At 36.1% G+C, this 17934-nt stretch overlaps 1 protein-coding gene across 1 annotated transcript; it reads right to left on the bottom strand.

Moving 5' to 3' along the window:
• Positions 1 to 330: 330 nt before the first annotated feature.
• LOC110617838 (transmembrane 9 superfamily member 11-like) lies at positions 331 to 1056 on the bottom strand. Its single transcript, XM_021760843.1, has one exon. The coding sequence runs from the start codon at positions 1054 to 1056 to the stop codon at positions 331 to 333; it is 726 nt and encodes a 241-aa protein (XP_021616535.1).
• Positions 1057 to 17934: the final 16878 nt, after the last annotated feature.

Here is a 17934-nt window from a genome sequence, read left to right as displayed (position 1 = left end):
ATTAGGAGAACTATCAAAACTATGCTTTAATATAAACAAATACCTCCTTCCAATGTTGGGATAAAGGCTAGAGATGATCCTATCTTCATTATTAGAAAAATCTCCATGCTTGATGTTGGGTCAGAGATAGTTTAACCACCTTAATCTGCAGCTTTTCCCACATCCTTTAAGACCAGCTTTATGAGGAAGAGCATGCTAAAATATTTTGGTTGTTTCGAATAATTGATGGAACCTTCTTCAGTCGGTGAGACTGTGTCATTGGAGTAACAGCCTGCCTATTTGGTAGCGCCAGCCGAAATTGTGCAAACTATGCAAGCCAAAAGAGATCTTTCATCTAACAGGACAGTCTCCGAAGTATTCAACGTGGGGTGCAGGGAAAAAGCAAGCAGCTCTCCAGGCAACTGAAGACCATCCTTTGTGATCGCCACATCCAATAGTCCTCCAAAGGCGGACTGCTACATAGCTAGCAGCAATGCCGAGAATCATGTAGATCATAAGCATACCTGTAATAAGAGTTCCGCGGGATGCTGATGACATGAATCCAAGTGCAGCGAATAAGATTGTCACAACTACCATTCCAAGGATCTGAACTCCATCTCCAACCATAATACACAGTAGTGAGGCATTGGTTGGGGCAGGGAAAACATCCCCTACAACAAGTTTCCACCCAGATAACTCCTCATTCATCTGTGCTTGAGCCTCCTTGTCGAGTTCCTCATAACGGGTCAGGTCCCGCCTCACAGTTCTCAAGAAAATGACAAGGACAATACCAGCAAGGAAGTTGATAACCATTAGAGAATTCATGATCGAGAACCAATGCACCTTTGACCCCTCCATCTTCAAATAGACATCCCATCTTGATGGCCATCTGATATCACTCTCCTCAAATGTGACCTCATAGGTAAATATAATTGGCTCATTCTCCTTAATTGGCATTGAGACAACAGTAGGATCACATTTAATTAGAGATGGGTATTTGTCATACATTTTCGTGTTCTTCACCGACTGAGCATTATGCATGAAGTTACAGGGAACCACTTCAAATCCCACAACCATGTAACCTGGAATATCCGACCTGATATGTGTGCCCGATCTCAAACACGGCTCCGACCTCGATCACAGATCTAAGCTCGGGCACGGATCCGACCTTAACGAGTAATCTAATGCTGTGGTCGTCGGATTTGCCGAGTTCTTTCTGTCTTGCTATTCCGACCAACCAACTTGCTAATTCAAATCTTGAGGGCGGTCTGGCCATCCGATCAGGAATGCGGGATCGACCTCAAACATGACTTCGACCTCAGGCGTACATCAATCCGACTTCACGATTTCAATCCCGAGCTTGAGTCCGTCGACTATTAAGCATGAGCTGATTTATTCATGTGGTTCAATGTCCAGCCGAGTTCGCGGTGTTTGCTGGGAATTTCTTGTTGGTTTGTTGAAGTTGTTCTCTCCAAATTTGCTTTATCAACTTGTCTGGGCTTTTCCTCCGACCTCTGTCCTTCTTCCTAAGCAGATGCAGATTTGCATGGCCATCGGGCCTTCATTCATAGGAGAGTCCTCTCAACCTTAACAGTCTCATGCACGACTCGCTGAACTTCGGCGACTCGCTCAACTTCAGCACGCCCAGGCAGCAGCCGCACTCCAAGTGCATGTACAGCCGACCCGCTGTCATCGCCAGCCCGGATTGCCGATGACAGAGCAACCTTTGTGTTTCGCCGGCTTTCCTTTCCTCCGCCGGCGCATACGAAGTCGAAGGCATCGCAAGAGACCCCGCGATCTCCCGCAGTTGTCTTCCCCGTCCTCGAGACGACCGAAGCTTTCCCTGCTGTTACAACGCACGGCTTCGGGCTTCGCCGGTGACACCCGTGACTGGACGCGACATTGGAGTGTCACCTTCCACCTCCGGCTGTCTCGACGCTGCTCATCAGGCATGAGGTCACTGTTATCGTGAACCCAAAGCAGCAGATTTCTAATTTTTCACTCTTTATGTGGATCTCAATGGGTGGATCTGAAAACTTTAGAGATAGCAAAATCTCTTTCGATCCCCACAGACGGCTCCATTTGATAACTCTCAATCTCCCTGGACTCCATATCCGATAGATCTGGTTCTCCCTTGTCCCCTATTATATGGATCTGATTCCTTTTTGGGCTCTCTGATGGGTCTGTCAAATGGGTCTCTCCATGTTCTATTTGAGGAAAGGACCTGCAAAATAAGGAAAAAGGGGTCAGGGGTCCACTGGGGATGCCCTGGCGGAGACCCTCCGACGTTCGAGTCAGGTTTCATGAATAAGAGTAGTGTCTTTAGGCAAGAGTTGCAGAGAAAATAAAAATGGAGTCCATGCAGGAGAAGAAAGAGAAGAAGATACCCCCTTGAAAAAGACAACCCCCCAGTATATAGTGCTTCATGTCCTTGTCACTCAGGCCCGTACGTACGGACATGTCAGGGCTCTTTAACATGCCAGGCGACCATTTACTGCTCTCCAGAGCGCATGCGGGTAGGGCTGCGAGGTGTTTGGGCCTACTCCCCTATTAGGCTTGTGCTCGTATCTGATCCGGATCGCCCTGAGTTGCTGGCCCAGGCTCGTGAAGTCGAGCTGTCTCTCGAGCATATGATCTGATGGGTTTTGGACCTGTGGCCTTCTTTTAGACCCGACCTTATTCCTGGGCTAGGAAAGATCTGGAGGTTATCAGAACCTTATCGCCAAAATCAAATTGAATAACAGAATTTATATATATGTTTCTTTCAATGTTTGTAAGATATATTTTTTAACTTATAAATTTCATTTGGAAAATATTACTGAGGAAGCTAATTTTAAAATGTGCTAGCAAATCAAGATCTCTTTTAACTCCAATGGTAAAATGCGTATTAGCAGGGCTATGTTTGTTTTGTATAAAATTATTTGTACATAAAAAATGCTTTATATTGAAACTGTTTTCTAAAGAATCTTTTCTGTGAAAATACTTTTAATTATTTGATTGCAAAATTAAACTAATGGATGTGTTAGGAATTATGTATGTATGTGTTTGTTTGCATTTTAATAAAATTGTTAAAATTTAATTAGAAAATAACTTTTTTTTAGTTGAATAAATTGTTAAAATTTAATTAGAAAAATTAAAATAAATTAGTTGAATTTATTTTCTTTGTGAAGAGAGAAAGGGGAAGAGAAGCGAAGAGAAGCAAAGAGCAATTAAACTATCTCTTTTTTTGTCGTGAAATGGAAAAGATTTTTGTTTTTGTTATTTTTTTTATATTTTATTTTGTTGTTTGTAAATTGATTTATTCATATTGTTTGGTGTGGTTTTTGAGTTTTTAGATTGAGATTGTGGTGGTTAGGGCTTCATTTTATTCCTCCTCTTCAGTGGTTGTTGTTTTGATAATGTGTTATTATAATTGTTGCAGTTAGTTGGGTGTTGTGCTTGGGAGTTTATCGATGGTGGGTTCATGTTTTCAACTTAGTGGGAGCTTTGTTGCATACGTGTGATGGGTAGCTCCAAAGTGCCCATGATCATGCCATGTTGAGTCCGACTTACTCTAGACTATGGAGGGATCAATCAATGAGGATTCCTATCGCTCTACTGAGCTGTGTTTTCTGACTGGCGTGCTGTGTTTTCTGACTGGCGTGCTGTGTTTTCTGACTGGCGTTTTTACGACCACATTTTGATGGGTGGCTTGATTTCTCTATTTGTTGCATTTAGGTGTCTTTAAATTGAAGGGGCTTGCTTTCCAATCGTTGTCTGGATTAAGGTTGGTAGGTTACTGGTTTGAATTTTTAGGTTGGATTATAGAGTATTGGATTGGGCTAGATATGTTTTATCTGATTTTTTTTTTTCAAAACTGTTAGAGCCCTCCTTATTGTAATTTTTTCAATAAAGCTGTGAAATATAATATTTAAGTCGTCGTTCATATGAAAAATAAAGGAGTAATTATAAAAAAGTATTCCATAGTTTGATAACTTTTTTAAATAGGATTATATAATTTAATTTATGATAAAAAAAGTCACATGGTTTTTAAGTGAAAATTTTCTATCTACTATTAACAGATGAGATGATGTGGCACTTAAAAATTAATTAAAATAATTTTTAATTATGATAAATTATATTTTAATTTTTAAAATTTTATAAAAAATATAATTTAATTCAGATATTTATAAATTTAGTTATAAAGTTTTGTTTTATAATAAAATAGTTCATTTATTTACTTTTATATTTTTATAAATTGGTTTCTAAATATTATAATTATTTATAAATAAATATTTATATATTTTTTTAAAAATTAATCTCACATGTTTATTAAATTTAGTATTTTAAAATAAAATAATAAAATAAAAATTAAATTAAGAATCTTAGTAATTTGCATCTAATTATTCAAGTCCAATAAGTTCTTTCTAGTCTAATTTTTCCCTTCTTAATAATTTTTTTATTAATTAAAATAAAAAAAGATATCATATTTTTTATCTTTTTTTTATTTTATTATTTTTCAAGTGTAAAATATTAAAATTTAATAAATAAAAAAATTAATTTATAAATATAAGAATTCATTAGTAATTATAATATTTAAGAATCAATTTATAAAAATAGAAGAATTAATTTCATTTAAAAATATAAAATTTAAATTAAAAAATTATTTTATTAATGAAATAAAATTTAATAGATTAAATTTTAAAATATAAAAATTAAAATATAATTTTATTAAATATCAGAAGTAAATAATTTATTATATATAATGTTGTTAGAGAAAACAATTTTATTTTATTAAATGCTTAAAAGTATAAGACTTTTTTATTATAAATTAAAATATAAAATCTTATTTAAAAATACGTTAAATTATAAGATAATTGTTTATAATTATTTTAAAAATAAATTTAATTTTGGGCTTCTTGACGTACTACAAGTGGGATTATATTGCATCTCCCAAGTCATTTACTCTATGGACCAAGACAGCCCAAATACCGGCGAACCATGGAGTCGGTCGTTTTTTTTTTTTTTTAAGAAAAAAAAAACTATATGATTTAGTAAAATTAATTATTTAGTTATTTTATTTTTAATAATACTCTAATAATTTCTATTTTTTTTAAATAATTCACTATTTGATTCTTCCATCTATTTAAGTAGTTAGTATGTATGAGATTAATAAAATATCTTTATTTTTAATTAGTTTGTGCAATTTTAAAACATAATTTATTTTAAAATAATAATTATTTAATTTTAAAATTAACGAAAGAAAGTAAATAGTTAATAATATGAAAAAAAAATAATACTTTTAAAAAATAAAGATATTAAATAACTAGTTTCACTAAACTAAATGAATTAAATAATAACTTTTCCTTTTTTGGTTTAAAAAATCTCAAATGTCATTGTTGTATAGGTTCAAAACTTATTATCAATGGAGAAAAAGGTATTTTAAGTCCTTGAGAAATTTTCAAAAGTTCATATAAAATCTAATTAATTAGTTTAAGCTGTATAGGTGGTCCTTCTAAATTTTAGAAAGTACTAAAAGTATTCAATATTATTGTTATATATACAATACCATCATAGTCACATATGATAATCAGAGGTCGGATGTCTGTTTAACAGAATGTTTATTCTATTATACAGTTAAAGGAGAACAAATTTTCTTCAATTCTCTCTCCATCGTCCTTTTTTTGTCATTTTCATCTCTCTCTTAAATTTGCTCCTCAACCTAGAGATTTATCACACTACTAAGTTTTTTAGCTTAATTAATTAGTTAGATTATCTCATATCTATTTTTGCATTTTTTATATAAGCTAAAATTTTCATTAAGAATGAATCTAAAAAAAAACTTAGTATGGCTATCAAGATCTAAACCTAACAAGCCACCCTTTACGCTCAACCTAATTAAACCAATGACAACTAAACCTAACAAGCGACCCTTTACGCTCAACCTAATTAAACCAATGACATACTTAGTAAAAAAATCCTAAAGGGTACAGAAGAAAACCAAAAAAAATAAAAACTTGGAAGAGAGCTAGAGCTAGTAAAGGAGCCTTATCTTGTGGAATAGAGGATAGCATTTTGCTTTAACTCCATCAATCTTCTATCTAGCCATGTTTATGTTAAGCAAAAATAATACAATATAGGTACACTTTAATAATGTACTCTCATTAAAGCCTCAACATGATCAATCACATTCCATATCTTCTGGCAGTCAACTATAATTAGGAATCCTATCTATATTTTGTATTTAAACCCTTCCTTATATCTCTCCTAATTGTAAGCTATTCATATCTTTATATATTAGTATATAATTTATATCAACCGGAGAAGATTTTGATAAAAAGCTCAACAATATTCTTTATGGTATCAGAGCCATAAACTATCTCACGAGAATTTTTGCAGTTCCAAACTATCTTCTTCAAACACTATGACACAAATATCTGAGCAAACTAGCAAATCCACATCAAACACCCAAATTCTTTTGAATTCTACCATTGCTGAAAATCCTCAAACTATTACACCCACAAATCAGATTATCACCTTTAACCCTTCTCAATTATCTATCAAGTTAACTGGCAGTACTAATTTTCCTACTTGAAAAGCTCAAGTTTTCACACTTCTTTGTCTATTACACCCACAAATCATATTATCACCTTTAACCCTTCTCAATTATCTATCAAGTTAACTGGCAGTACTAATTTTCCTACTTGAAAAGCTCAAGTTTTCACACTTCTTTGTGGCTATGATCTTCTCTCATATCTTAATGGCTCTATTAATTCTCCTCCAAAAACAATAAAGTACTTGAAACTTGACATTATAAATTCTGAATACAGATTTTGGTTTAAATAAGACAATTTTATAGGCAATGCTTTAATGGCTTCTGTTGAACCTATAATTTCCCCTTCAATTGCATCTATTGTGTCATCTAAACAAGCCTAAGATCATCTCCACATCATGTAACGACCCGGAAACCGAACCGCTACCGGCGCTAGGATCCAGATCGACTTAAGGTCGCCGGGACCCGTAGCAAGCCTAACATACATCCTGTGTACCTGATAACATCCCATACATGATCATACATTTTCATAAAAATTAAAGGGTAATTTATGATTTAGTCCCTGAGTATTACCATTATTAACAAGTCAATCCCTGTATTTTTAGAAACCTATTAAAACGTCCTTATGTTTTCTCTCCGTCAACGAAATAGTCCTTCTGTCTATTTTTGCTGTTAAAAATATAGTAAAAGACTATATTACCCCATTATTTTTCTCCTTCTCCTCCTCCTTCCTTTTCTTCTTCATCAATTCTTCTTCTACTTCTTCTGCTTCTTCTTCTTCTCCTTCTTCTTCTGCTTCTTCTCCTTCTTCTCCTTCTTCTTCTTTTGCTTCTTTTTCTTCTTTCTCTTCTTCTTCTTCTTCTCATTCTTCTTCTTCTTCTTTTTCTTCTTTCTCTTCTTCTTCTTCTTCTTCTTCTTCTTCTTCTTCTTCTTCTTCTTCTTCTTCTCCTTCTTCTTCTTCTTCTTCTCCTTCTTCTTCTTCTTCTTCTTTATCTTCTTCTTCTTCTTCTTCTTCTTCTTCTCCTCCTCCTCCTCCTTCTTCTTCTTCTCCTTCTTCTTCTTCTTCTTCTTCTTCTTCTTTCTCTTCTTCTTCTTCTTCTTCTTTTTCTTCTTCTTCTTTTTCGTCGGAGGAGGAGGAGGAGGAGGACAAAAGAAAAGACAGGGACTATTTCGTTGACAAAAAGAAACAATAAGGACGTTTTAATAGATCTGAGAAAAGATAGGGACTATTTGGTTGACATAAAAAAACGATAAGGACGTTTTAATAGATATGAAAAAAGATAAAAATATTTTAATAGATTTTTGAAAATGTAAGGACTAACTTGTTAATAATTGTAATATACAAGGACTAAATAAATGGTTTTATTTGAGGGTAAAATTGGATTTTAAAAATTTTCTCTCTCCTCCTTTATCTAATTTTAACGGAAAATAGGACGGAAGGACTATTTCGTTGACGGAAATAAAATATAAGGACGTTTTAATAGGTTTCTAAAAATACAGGGACTGACTTGTTAATAATGGTAATATCCAGGGACTAAATCGTAAATTACCCAAAATTAAAACTTTCCATATGCCAAGTTTGACCTGTGCATGCATTAAAACCATATACATAAAACCCCCTTACTAGAGCCCTCATCAAATGCTCTAGTGGGTTAACATAACATACATCAAGCTTGGTTCATTACTCATAAAGACATCATTTAAACATTTCATTTAAAAGATCATGTACAAAGAGATTAATCATACATTAGGGCCAAGCACAATACTAATCCTCAAATTATTACATTTCATGTCCACAACTAACTATTACATGGACACAACTTCAACCTTGAAGACTCCCCGATCTATCCCGAGCCTGCAAACCTGGGGGTTAGGGTAAATGGGTGAGCTAAAAAGCCCAACAAATCTCAAATACGTATTTTACCTTCGTGCCATACTCACAAAAATTACCAAAGAATCCAAGTTTGTTGTTGATTATATGCGTGATATTCGGACACTTATTGATGAATTAGCTACTGCCGGATCTTTCATTAGTAATACCAAATTAATTGTCAAAGTCCTTAGTAGTCTTGGATCTGATTATAGAGAGATAAGTGATGTCATTCGAGCAAGGGATTCACCAATTAATTTTGAAGAACTATATGACAAATTGACTAATCATGAACTCTTTCTAAAGTATGAAGATGCTAAGAAACCAGCTGCTGCCATCACTGTTCAGGTTGCTCAAACATCTGGGTCTAACAATTTAGGTCAACGGCCACATCGCCGCTAGAATAATCATTCATTGCAAAAGTTTTCTCAACCTCGTTTCTCCTTCAATCAAGGTCAACAATATGGCACTCCAAGGATATACTACAATCACCAATCCTCATCATCCTGGCATCCTTCTCCTCCACATAATTCTTCATCTAAGGTTCAATGCCAACTTTGTAGAAAACTTGGTCATGTTGTTAATGTGTGTCACTCCAAGTCTCATAATCATTTTGAGGCCAAAGCCATGTTTGCTTCCAAGACTTACAATGATTCTACTCTTAATCCTTGGATACTTGACACTGGATGTAACATCCTCAAACCCATAGGTAGAGTAGTGCCATCGTTAGGCTATTTCATTCCTAGAGTAAGGGGCATTAGGGGAGGTGCTAGCTTAACTCTAATCTGCTAATAACTAAATCATAGAAAACTTAAATAAAGAAACGGACATATCCAGAAATAAAGCAGACAGTGTGATTAGCGAGTCGGGAATGAGTCACTTTCGGGAGGTGCTTAGGGTTTCCCGACGTGCTTGCTTGAGGTGCTTGTTTATATCCGTCATGCTTGCTTAAGTGAAAAGGGCTTCTAAAGGCTATATGTATGGTTTAGTAGGTCAATCTATGATTATTGAAAGTTTAAAAACTAAATTGAAACATTGGAAAGAGTTTAGTAGGTCAAAGTATAAATATGGAAAGTTAAAACATAAAAATTTAGATTTACTTTCCATGTGTCACCTAACTAAGGAAAGGAGAAATGATAAAGCAAAGTGAAAAAGGGATTTTCATCTTCTCCATCACACAATTGCCGTAGCTCACACCATAGAAGACCAAAGCTTTGTTTTGTCTTCCTTCCACCAAAGCCAAGCCAAAACCTTACCAAAACAACTTCTTCCTTTAACCAAAATTCATCCTAAGATTAAGAGCTAAAGGAACAGCCATATAGTGAAAGAATTGAAGAAGAAAAGTTTAGGGTTCCATATGCACCAAGCTTGAAAAGCAAAGGTGAGCTTAGAAATGAGTAGGAAATAGCATCATCTCATGTCTTCATGCATGAATTTGAATTATAAAGCTTTACTTTACAATTTATTCAATCCTTCCCTAAGATATAAATTGGCATAGGTGAAGGAACATCAAAGGGAAAGGAGATAGCTAGAGATTAGAAGAGGAAAAGAAAAGAAGAATTCAAGAAAGGTTTGGTGTTTTAATGATTTTCTGTTTTCCTTTGATTCTGCCATGAATAAGTGAAATTAGAGGTTGATTTTACTTGCTGAAAATGTTGCTTTGATTGTATAAATATGTTATATGAATGTTCAAATGATGTTTGAAAGGCTTAGAGTAAAGAAATTTAACATGGGAGCTAAAAGTGTAAATCTGGCAGAATAGGTTGTAACAGGACAGCTTGTGTTACTAACTTCATAACTTATTGTGTATATATTGAAATTAGGCCTAAGATATACCAAATGAAAGCTAAGACAAATATCTAAAACTTTCATGAATTGACAAAATTCTGAATCTGTATTTAAAATGATGAAAATTGCAAGTGAACCTAAAATGGACACAGTGGTAGTGCATCCGGAACAGAGTCTATTGATTATACCATAACTAATTACATACGTAGTGAAATTTGTTAAGACCAGTGCCAAATGAATCTTAAGAAGTATACCTAAAACTTTGTAGAAGACATTTAACCTTGAATTTGTATGGAAATGTATGAATCTGATAAGTTTTGTGATACTATTACCAAGTACCAATACTGAACTGATTAAGACCTTATTGAGCAGCTTGTAAAGAAAAATTCATAACTTAAGATAGGATGATCAGATTTGCATGAACCATACCTTGTTGGAAAGATAAGACATAAATATACATTTCTTATGAAGAAACTGAAGTCAAATTGTAACTCTAAACTGCTTGAAAAGTTTATGCAATATATGGCAGAATGTAGTTTTCTATATTGAAATGCTAAGTCAATAAAGTTTTGCACTATTTGCCATGAGTTTTCCATATTGTAAACCTTGGCATATGATATATGTACTTTGGAAAAAGAAATCAAATAGCTTCAAATGACATGGATTTACATTGATACATTGAGTTAATGATACTTGGCCCTGGTAAACGTAATAGGAGTCGAGGTTAGCTTAAGGGTATGGCATGCCATATAAACATACAGAGTTCGCAGTACTGCTACCGATACATGATCTATATTAGAGGTTACATATCTGGTACCTCATAAGCATGGCCACAGAGCCCTGCTATCACAGTTTTGGCCTCTGAGCCTACCGTTCGGCACCCTGTGCCTACCGTTATAACTCCTTATCTACCTAGTCGATCCTACTATGTGGTTATAAGGGCTAAGATCTTAATTAAGATTGATACTTGATTTTGTGAACTTATTGGTGAATGTTAACATGTTTACATCTACTAGCTTGTAATTGTTTACTTGATTATCTATTTATGCGAGCTTGTTTGTTTTATTCTGTTATTTGTTGTTATCACCCACTGAGCATTAGCTCAGCGTGTTGGTTTTTACCTCACGCAGGTTGTAGATAACGTAGGCACGTGAAGTTCATCAGAGGTCTACATCAGATACCAAGGCCATTATCATAGCTGGTTGTTTTGAGTCTCTGAGTCATAGTGCAGTTATAATTTGGCATGTACATATTTAATAGAGTGAGTTGTAAAGGTTATGTAATCAAAGAATAGTAAGATGTCAAATATCAGTTGATAATTTTTCATGTGTTTTTCATGTGCTACAGTTTGAAATATTAATGAAACAGATGAGACTCTGTTAACTTTTTGGTTTAAAATCTCACATTTATTTGATGAAATTTACATGCATTACCTTAAAACTTGATATTTACAGATAAAGGTAATTGATTAGTTGTGATATATCTAAAAAGGTATAGTTTGTGACATTCCTTGCTCTGTCTACTCTTTGATAGGGTAAGGGGTGTTACAATTAGTGGTATCAGAGCATGGTTTAGGCGGTTCTAGGTCATAGTATGTATGTGTATATGCATAGTATATGTACATGCCAAAATGAGTTACAGCTATGATATGGTTCTGATGTCAATCTCTTCTTTTTGTGTTTAGGTCGTCTATAAGATGTCATCTGACTCACAGAGAGCAATAGATGAGGAGGTAGAGAGTCATGCTCCCTCTGAGGCAGCTGCACCTGCTGCTACTCCTCCACCTGCTGCTGCTGGCGGACTAGGGCAGGATGCATTATTTCAGCAAATAGCTGAGTTGCTTAGGAGGGTTACACAAAATGTACCAGAGGTACCACCACCACCACCTGTAGCAGTCCAGGTTCCCCCACCTGTGGTAGCTAGGCCTCCAATAGAAAAACTCAGAAAGTATGGTGCAACAGATTTTAGAGGTAAAAAGGAAGATGATCCTTCAGCTGCAGAATTCTGGTTAGAAAGTACAGAAAGGGTTTTACAGCAGCTACAGTGTTCACCAGTAGATAGCTTGATGTGTGCAGTATCATTGCTAAAAGATGAAGCGTATCGATGGTGGACAACTTTAACACAGATGGTTCGACCAGAGCGCCAGACTTGGGAATTCTTTTTGTCAGAGTTTAAGAAGAAGTATGTTGGGGCCTTATATATAGAGGAGAGAAGGAGGGAGTTCTTATACCTCAGACAGGGCAGGCTTACAGTAACTGAGTACGAGCGAGAATTTGTCAGACTTAGTAAGTATGCCACAGAGATAGTTCCTACAGAGGAAGAAAGATGTAAACGCTTTGAGCAGGGATTACATGCTGATATCAGGATGTACCTCACAGCTATGCATCTCAGGGAACTTTCAGTTTTAGTAGAGACGGCCCACAGCCTGGAGCGAATTAAAGAAGAAGAGCAAAGTAGAAGGCAGAAAGGGCAGCAGAAGAGGAGTCAGAGCCAGTATCAGGGACAATCCTCTGCATCTCAGACAAGTAGTAAAAGACAGAGGGAATTTCAGCAGACAGGGCAGAGAGGACCACCTAGGCAGATTCAGAGACCTGGGCAGAGTTCAGTAGTAAGGTCTGGACAGCAGACTACCTCAGTATCCAGTACAGGAGGACCAGGCAGAGGGTTGCCACCAGTATGTGAGCATTGTGGCAGGAGACATGGTGGAGTATGTCGGAGATTGACTGGGGCTTGCTACTTATGTGGAAGCTCAGACCACTTTATGAGGGATTGTCCTAGAGGCCAGTCAGTGCAGCCTATACAGACAGAGAGATCTTTGCCGACAGGGTCTAGAGGCAGAGGTAGAGGTAGAGGTGAATCTAGCAGTGCTCAGAGTCACAGAGTATCAGAGACAGTAGATAGACCAGACACTAGAGCACCTGCCAGAGCATATGCCATTCGTGCAAAGGAAGACCAGGACAAACCAGATGTTATTGCTGGTAAATTTTCTATCTTTGGCAAATATGTTTATGCATTAATTGATCCTGGTTCCACACATTCATACATCAGCATACCCATCAGTAATGAGAAGGGAATTCAAGTAGAACACTTAGAACATGACATAGCAGTGACCAATCCCTTAGGACATCTTGTGATTGTGAATAGAGTTTATAGAGATTGTCCTATATGTGTGCAAGGTCATACCTTTTTAGGTGACTTGATAGAGTTACCTTTTAGAGAGTTTGATGTGATTTTGGGTATGGATTGGTTGTCTAGACATCATGTCATAGTTGACTGTAAGTTAAAACGAGTTACACTCAAAACATTAGAGGGTTCTGAGGTTATAGTTGTGGGCGAGAGGTCAGATTACCTCTCTAATGTCATATCTGCCACTACAGCTAGGAGGTTGATTAGAAAAGGCTGTACAGCCTATCTGGCTAGTGTAACTGAAACTAAGAAGGAAGGGCCTAATGTGTCAAACCTACCCACAGTATGTCATTTTCCAGATGTATTTCCTGAAGAGTTGCCAGGGTTACCTCCAGAAAGGGAAGTGGATTTTGCTATAGAAGTTGTGCCAGGCACCGCACCTATTTCAATTGCTCCTTACAGAATGGCTCCTACAGAATTGAAAGAGTTGAAAATACAGTTACAAGAGTTACTTGATAAGGGTTTTATTCGACCTAGTGTTTCACCATGGGGTGCACCAGTGTTGTTTGTAAAAAAGAAAGATGGATCTCTTCGATTGTGCATTGATTACAGACAGTTGAATAAGGTAACTATAAAGAATAAATATCCACTGCCCAGAATAGATGATTTGTTTGATCAGTTGAAAGGGGCCAGCATTTTCTCTAAAATAGATTTGAGATCGGGTTACCATCAGTTGAGAGTTAAAGGGGCAGATGTGCCTAAGACTGCATTCCGGACACGATATGGACATTATGAGTTTTTAGTTATGCCATTTGGGTTAACAAATGCACCTGCATCATTCATGGATCTAATGAACCGTATCTTCCATCCATATTTAGACCAATTTGTTGTGGTATTTATTGATGATATTCTGGTATACTCTAAAACTAGGGAAGACCATGACAGACATCTGAGGGTAGTATTGCAGACTCTGAGAGAAAAGCAACTTTATGCCAAGTTCAGTAAATGTGATTTTTGGCTCAATGAAATAGCATTTTTGGGACATGTTGTATCAGCAGAGGGAATCAGGGTAGATCCTCAGAAGATAAATGCTGTTCTGGAATGGAAGCCACCAAAGAATGTTGCAGAGGTCAGAAGTTTCTTGGGTCTAGCTGGGTACTACAGACGGTTTGTGAAAGGGTTTTCACTTATAGCAGCTCCATTGACTAAATTGCTACATAAGGATGTTAAGTATGTTTGGGATGATAGATGTCAAGCAAGCTTTGATAGATTGAAGACTATGCTCACTGAAGCACCTATACTTACACAACCTGTTTCTGGCAAGGAATTTGTGATATACAGTGATGCTTCTCACAATGGACTTGGATGTGTTTTGATGCAAGAAGGTAAAGTGATTGCCTATGCTTCCAGACAATTGAAGCCACACGAGAAGAACTATCCTACCCATGATCTAGAGTTGGCGGCCATAGTTTTTGCACTAAAGATATGGAGACATTACTTATATGGTGAGAAATGTTACATCTATACAGATCATAAAAGCCTGAAATACTTGCCCACACAAAAGGAGCTAAACCTGAGACAGAGAAGATGGATGGAGTTACTGAAAGATTATGATTGCATTATAGATTATCACCCAGGCAAAGCTAATCTGGTAGCAGATGCACTCAGCAGGAAATCCTTATTTGCATTAAGAGCAATGAATGCGCAGTTGACTATAGCAGAGGATGGAGCTATCGTAGCAGAATTGAAAGTTAGACCCAACTTACTGCAACAAATTAAAGAAGCACAGAAAGAAGATACAGAGATAGCCTTATGGACTAGACAAGTACAAGAGGGGAAGAAGCAGAAGCATGTGATAAGTGATGATGGTTACTTGTACTATGGTAACAGAGTATGTGTACCTAACATTGGAGAGTTGAAACAGAGTATTCTTACAGAGGCACACAATAGTCCATATGTTATGCATCCAGGTAGCACTAAGATGTATCAAGATCTGAAGATGCACTATTGGTGGCCAGGTATGAAAAGAGATATAGCTGAATTTGTAACAAAATGTTTGACATGTCAACGGGTAAAAGCAGAGCATCAGGTTCCATCAGGGTTATTGCAGCCTATCGCTATACCAGAATGGAAATGGGATAGAATTACCATGGATTTTGTGACAGGATTGCCACTCACACCAAGGAAGAAAGATGCCATATGGGTAATAGTTGATAAGTTAACTAAATCAGCGCATTTCTTGCCAATCAGAATGGATTATACATTGGAAAAGTATGCAGAATTGTACATTGATGAAATTGTGAGACTACATGGTGTCCCTATCTCTATCATATCAGACAGAGACCCAAGATTCACATCCAGATTTTGGACAAAACTACATGAAGCTTTAGGGACAAGATTGAATTTTAGTACAGCTTTTCATCCTCAAACAGATGGCCAGTCAGAGAGAGTAATTCAAGTTTTGGAAGATATGCTCAGAAGTTGTGTACTTGAATTTGAAGGAAGCTGGGAAAGATATCTCCCACTAGTGGAATTTGCTTACAACAACAGTTATCAGGCTAGTATTAAGATGGCCCCTTATGAAGCATTGTACGGCAGAAAATGTAGAACCCCATTGTGCTGGACAGAACTCAGTGAAGCTAAACTTGTAGGTCCAGAGTTGATAAGACAGACTGAGGAGAAAGTGAAGATTATCAAAGAAAGATTGAAAGCTGCAACAGATAGGCAAAAATCATATGCAGATTTGAAAAGAAAAGATATAGAATTTGCTATTGGGGATAAAGTGTTTTTGAAAGTTTCTCCGTGGAAGAAAGTGCTAAGATTTGGCAAGAAAGGTAAGCTAAGCCCTCGGTTTATTGGTCCATATGAAATAGTTGAGCGTGTGGGTCCAGTAGCCTATAGGCTAGCTTTACCTCCAGAGTTAGACAGAATACACAATGTCTTCCATGTATCCATGTTAAGACGATACAGATCTGATCCTTCACATGTCATTCCAGCTGAAACCATTGATGTACAATCTGACCTAACTTATGAAGAGGAACCAGTGAAAATTTTAGCAAGGGAAATGAAAGAGTTAAGAAATAAGAAGATTCCCTTAGTGAAAGTGTTGTGGAGAGATCATAAGGCAGAAGAAGCTACATGGGAAAGTGAAGAAGTGATGAAGCAACAATATCCCCAGCTATTCACAGCAGGTAAAATTTCGAGGTCGAAATTTCTTAAGAGGGGAAGAGTTGTAACATCCTCAAACCCATAGGTAGAGTAGTGCCATCGTTAGGCTATTTCATTCCTAGAGTAAGGGGCATTAGGGGAGGTGCTAGCTTAACTCTAATCTGCTAATAACTGAATCATAGAAAACTTAAATAAAGAAACGGACATATCCAGAAATAAAGCAGACAGTGTGATTAGCGAGTCGGGAACGAGTCACTTTCGGGAGGTGCTTAGGGTTTCCCGACGTGCTTGCTTGAGGTGCTTGTTTATATCCGTCATGCTTGCTTAAGTGAAAAGGGCTTCTAAAGGCTATATGTATAGTTTAGTAGGTCAATCTATGATTATTGAAAGTTTAAAAACTAAATTGAAACATTGGAAAGAGTTTAGTAGGTCAAAGTATAAATATGGAAAGTTAAAACATAAAAATTTAGATTTACTTTCCATGTGTCACCTAACTAAGGAAAGGAGAAATGATAAAGCAAAGTGAAAAAGGGATTTTCATCTTCTCCATCACACAATTGCCGTAGCTCACACCATAGAAGACCAAAGCTTTGTTTTGTCTTCCTTCCACCAAAGCCAAGCCAAAACCTTACCAAAACAACTTCTTCCTTTAACCAAAATTCATCCTAAGATTAAGAGCTAAAGGAACAGCCATATAGTGAAAGAATTGAAGAAGAAAAGTTTAGGGTTCCATATGCACCAAGCTTGAAAATCAAAGGTGAGCTTAGAAATGAGTAGGAAATAGCATCATCTCATTTCTTCATGCATGAATTTGAATTATAAAGCTTTAATTTACAATTTATTCAATCCTTCCCTAAGATATAAATTGGCATAGGTGAAGGAACATCAAAGGGAAAGGAGATAGCTAGAGATTAGAAGAGGAAAAGAAAAGAAGAATTCAAGAAAGGTTTGGTGTTTTAATGATTTTCTGTTTTCCTTTGATTCTGCCATGAATAAGTGAAATTAGAGGTTGATTTTACTTGCTGAAAATGTTGCTTTGATTGTATAAATATGTTATATGAATGTTAAAATGATGTTTGAAAGGCTTAGAGTAAAGAAATTTAACATGGGAGCTAAAAGTGTAAATCTGGCAGAATAGGTTGTAACAGGACAGCTTGTGTTACTAACTTCATAACTTATTGTGTATATATTGAAATTAGGCCTAAGATATACCAAATGAAAGCTAAGACAAATATCTAAAACTTTCATGAATTGACAAAATTCTGAATCTGTAGTTAAAATGATGAAAATTGCAAGTGAACCTAAAATGGACACAGTGGTAGTGCATCCGGAACAGAGTCTATTGATTATACCATAACTAATTACATACTTAGTGAAATTTGTTAAGACCAGTGCCAAATGAATCTTAAGAAGTATACCTAAAACTTTGTAGAAGACATTTAAGCTTGAATTTGTATGGAAATGTATGAAT

The sequence above is a fragment of the Manihot esculenta genome, chromosome 6 (genome assembly GCF_001659605.2).
Source record: "Manihot esculenta cultivar AM560-2 chromosome 6, M.esculenta_v8, whole genome shotgun sequence".
Taxonomy (NCBI): Eukaryota; Viridiplantae; Streptophyta; class Magnoliopsida; order Malpighiales; family Euphorbiaceae; genus Manihot; species Manihot esculenta.
The sequence above is the reverse complement of the archived record's forward strand: the minus strand, read 5'-3'. Positions and strand labels throughout refer to the sequence as shown.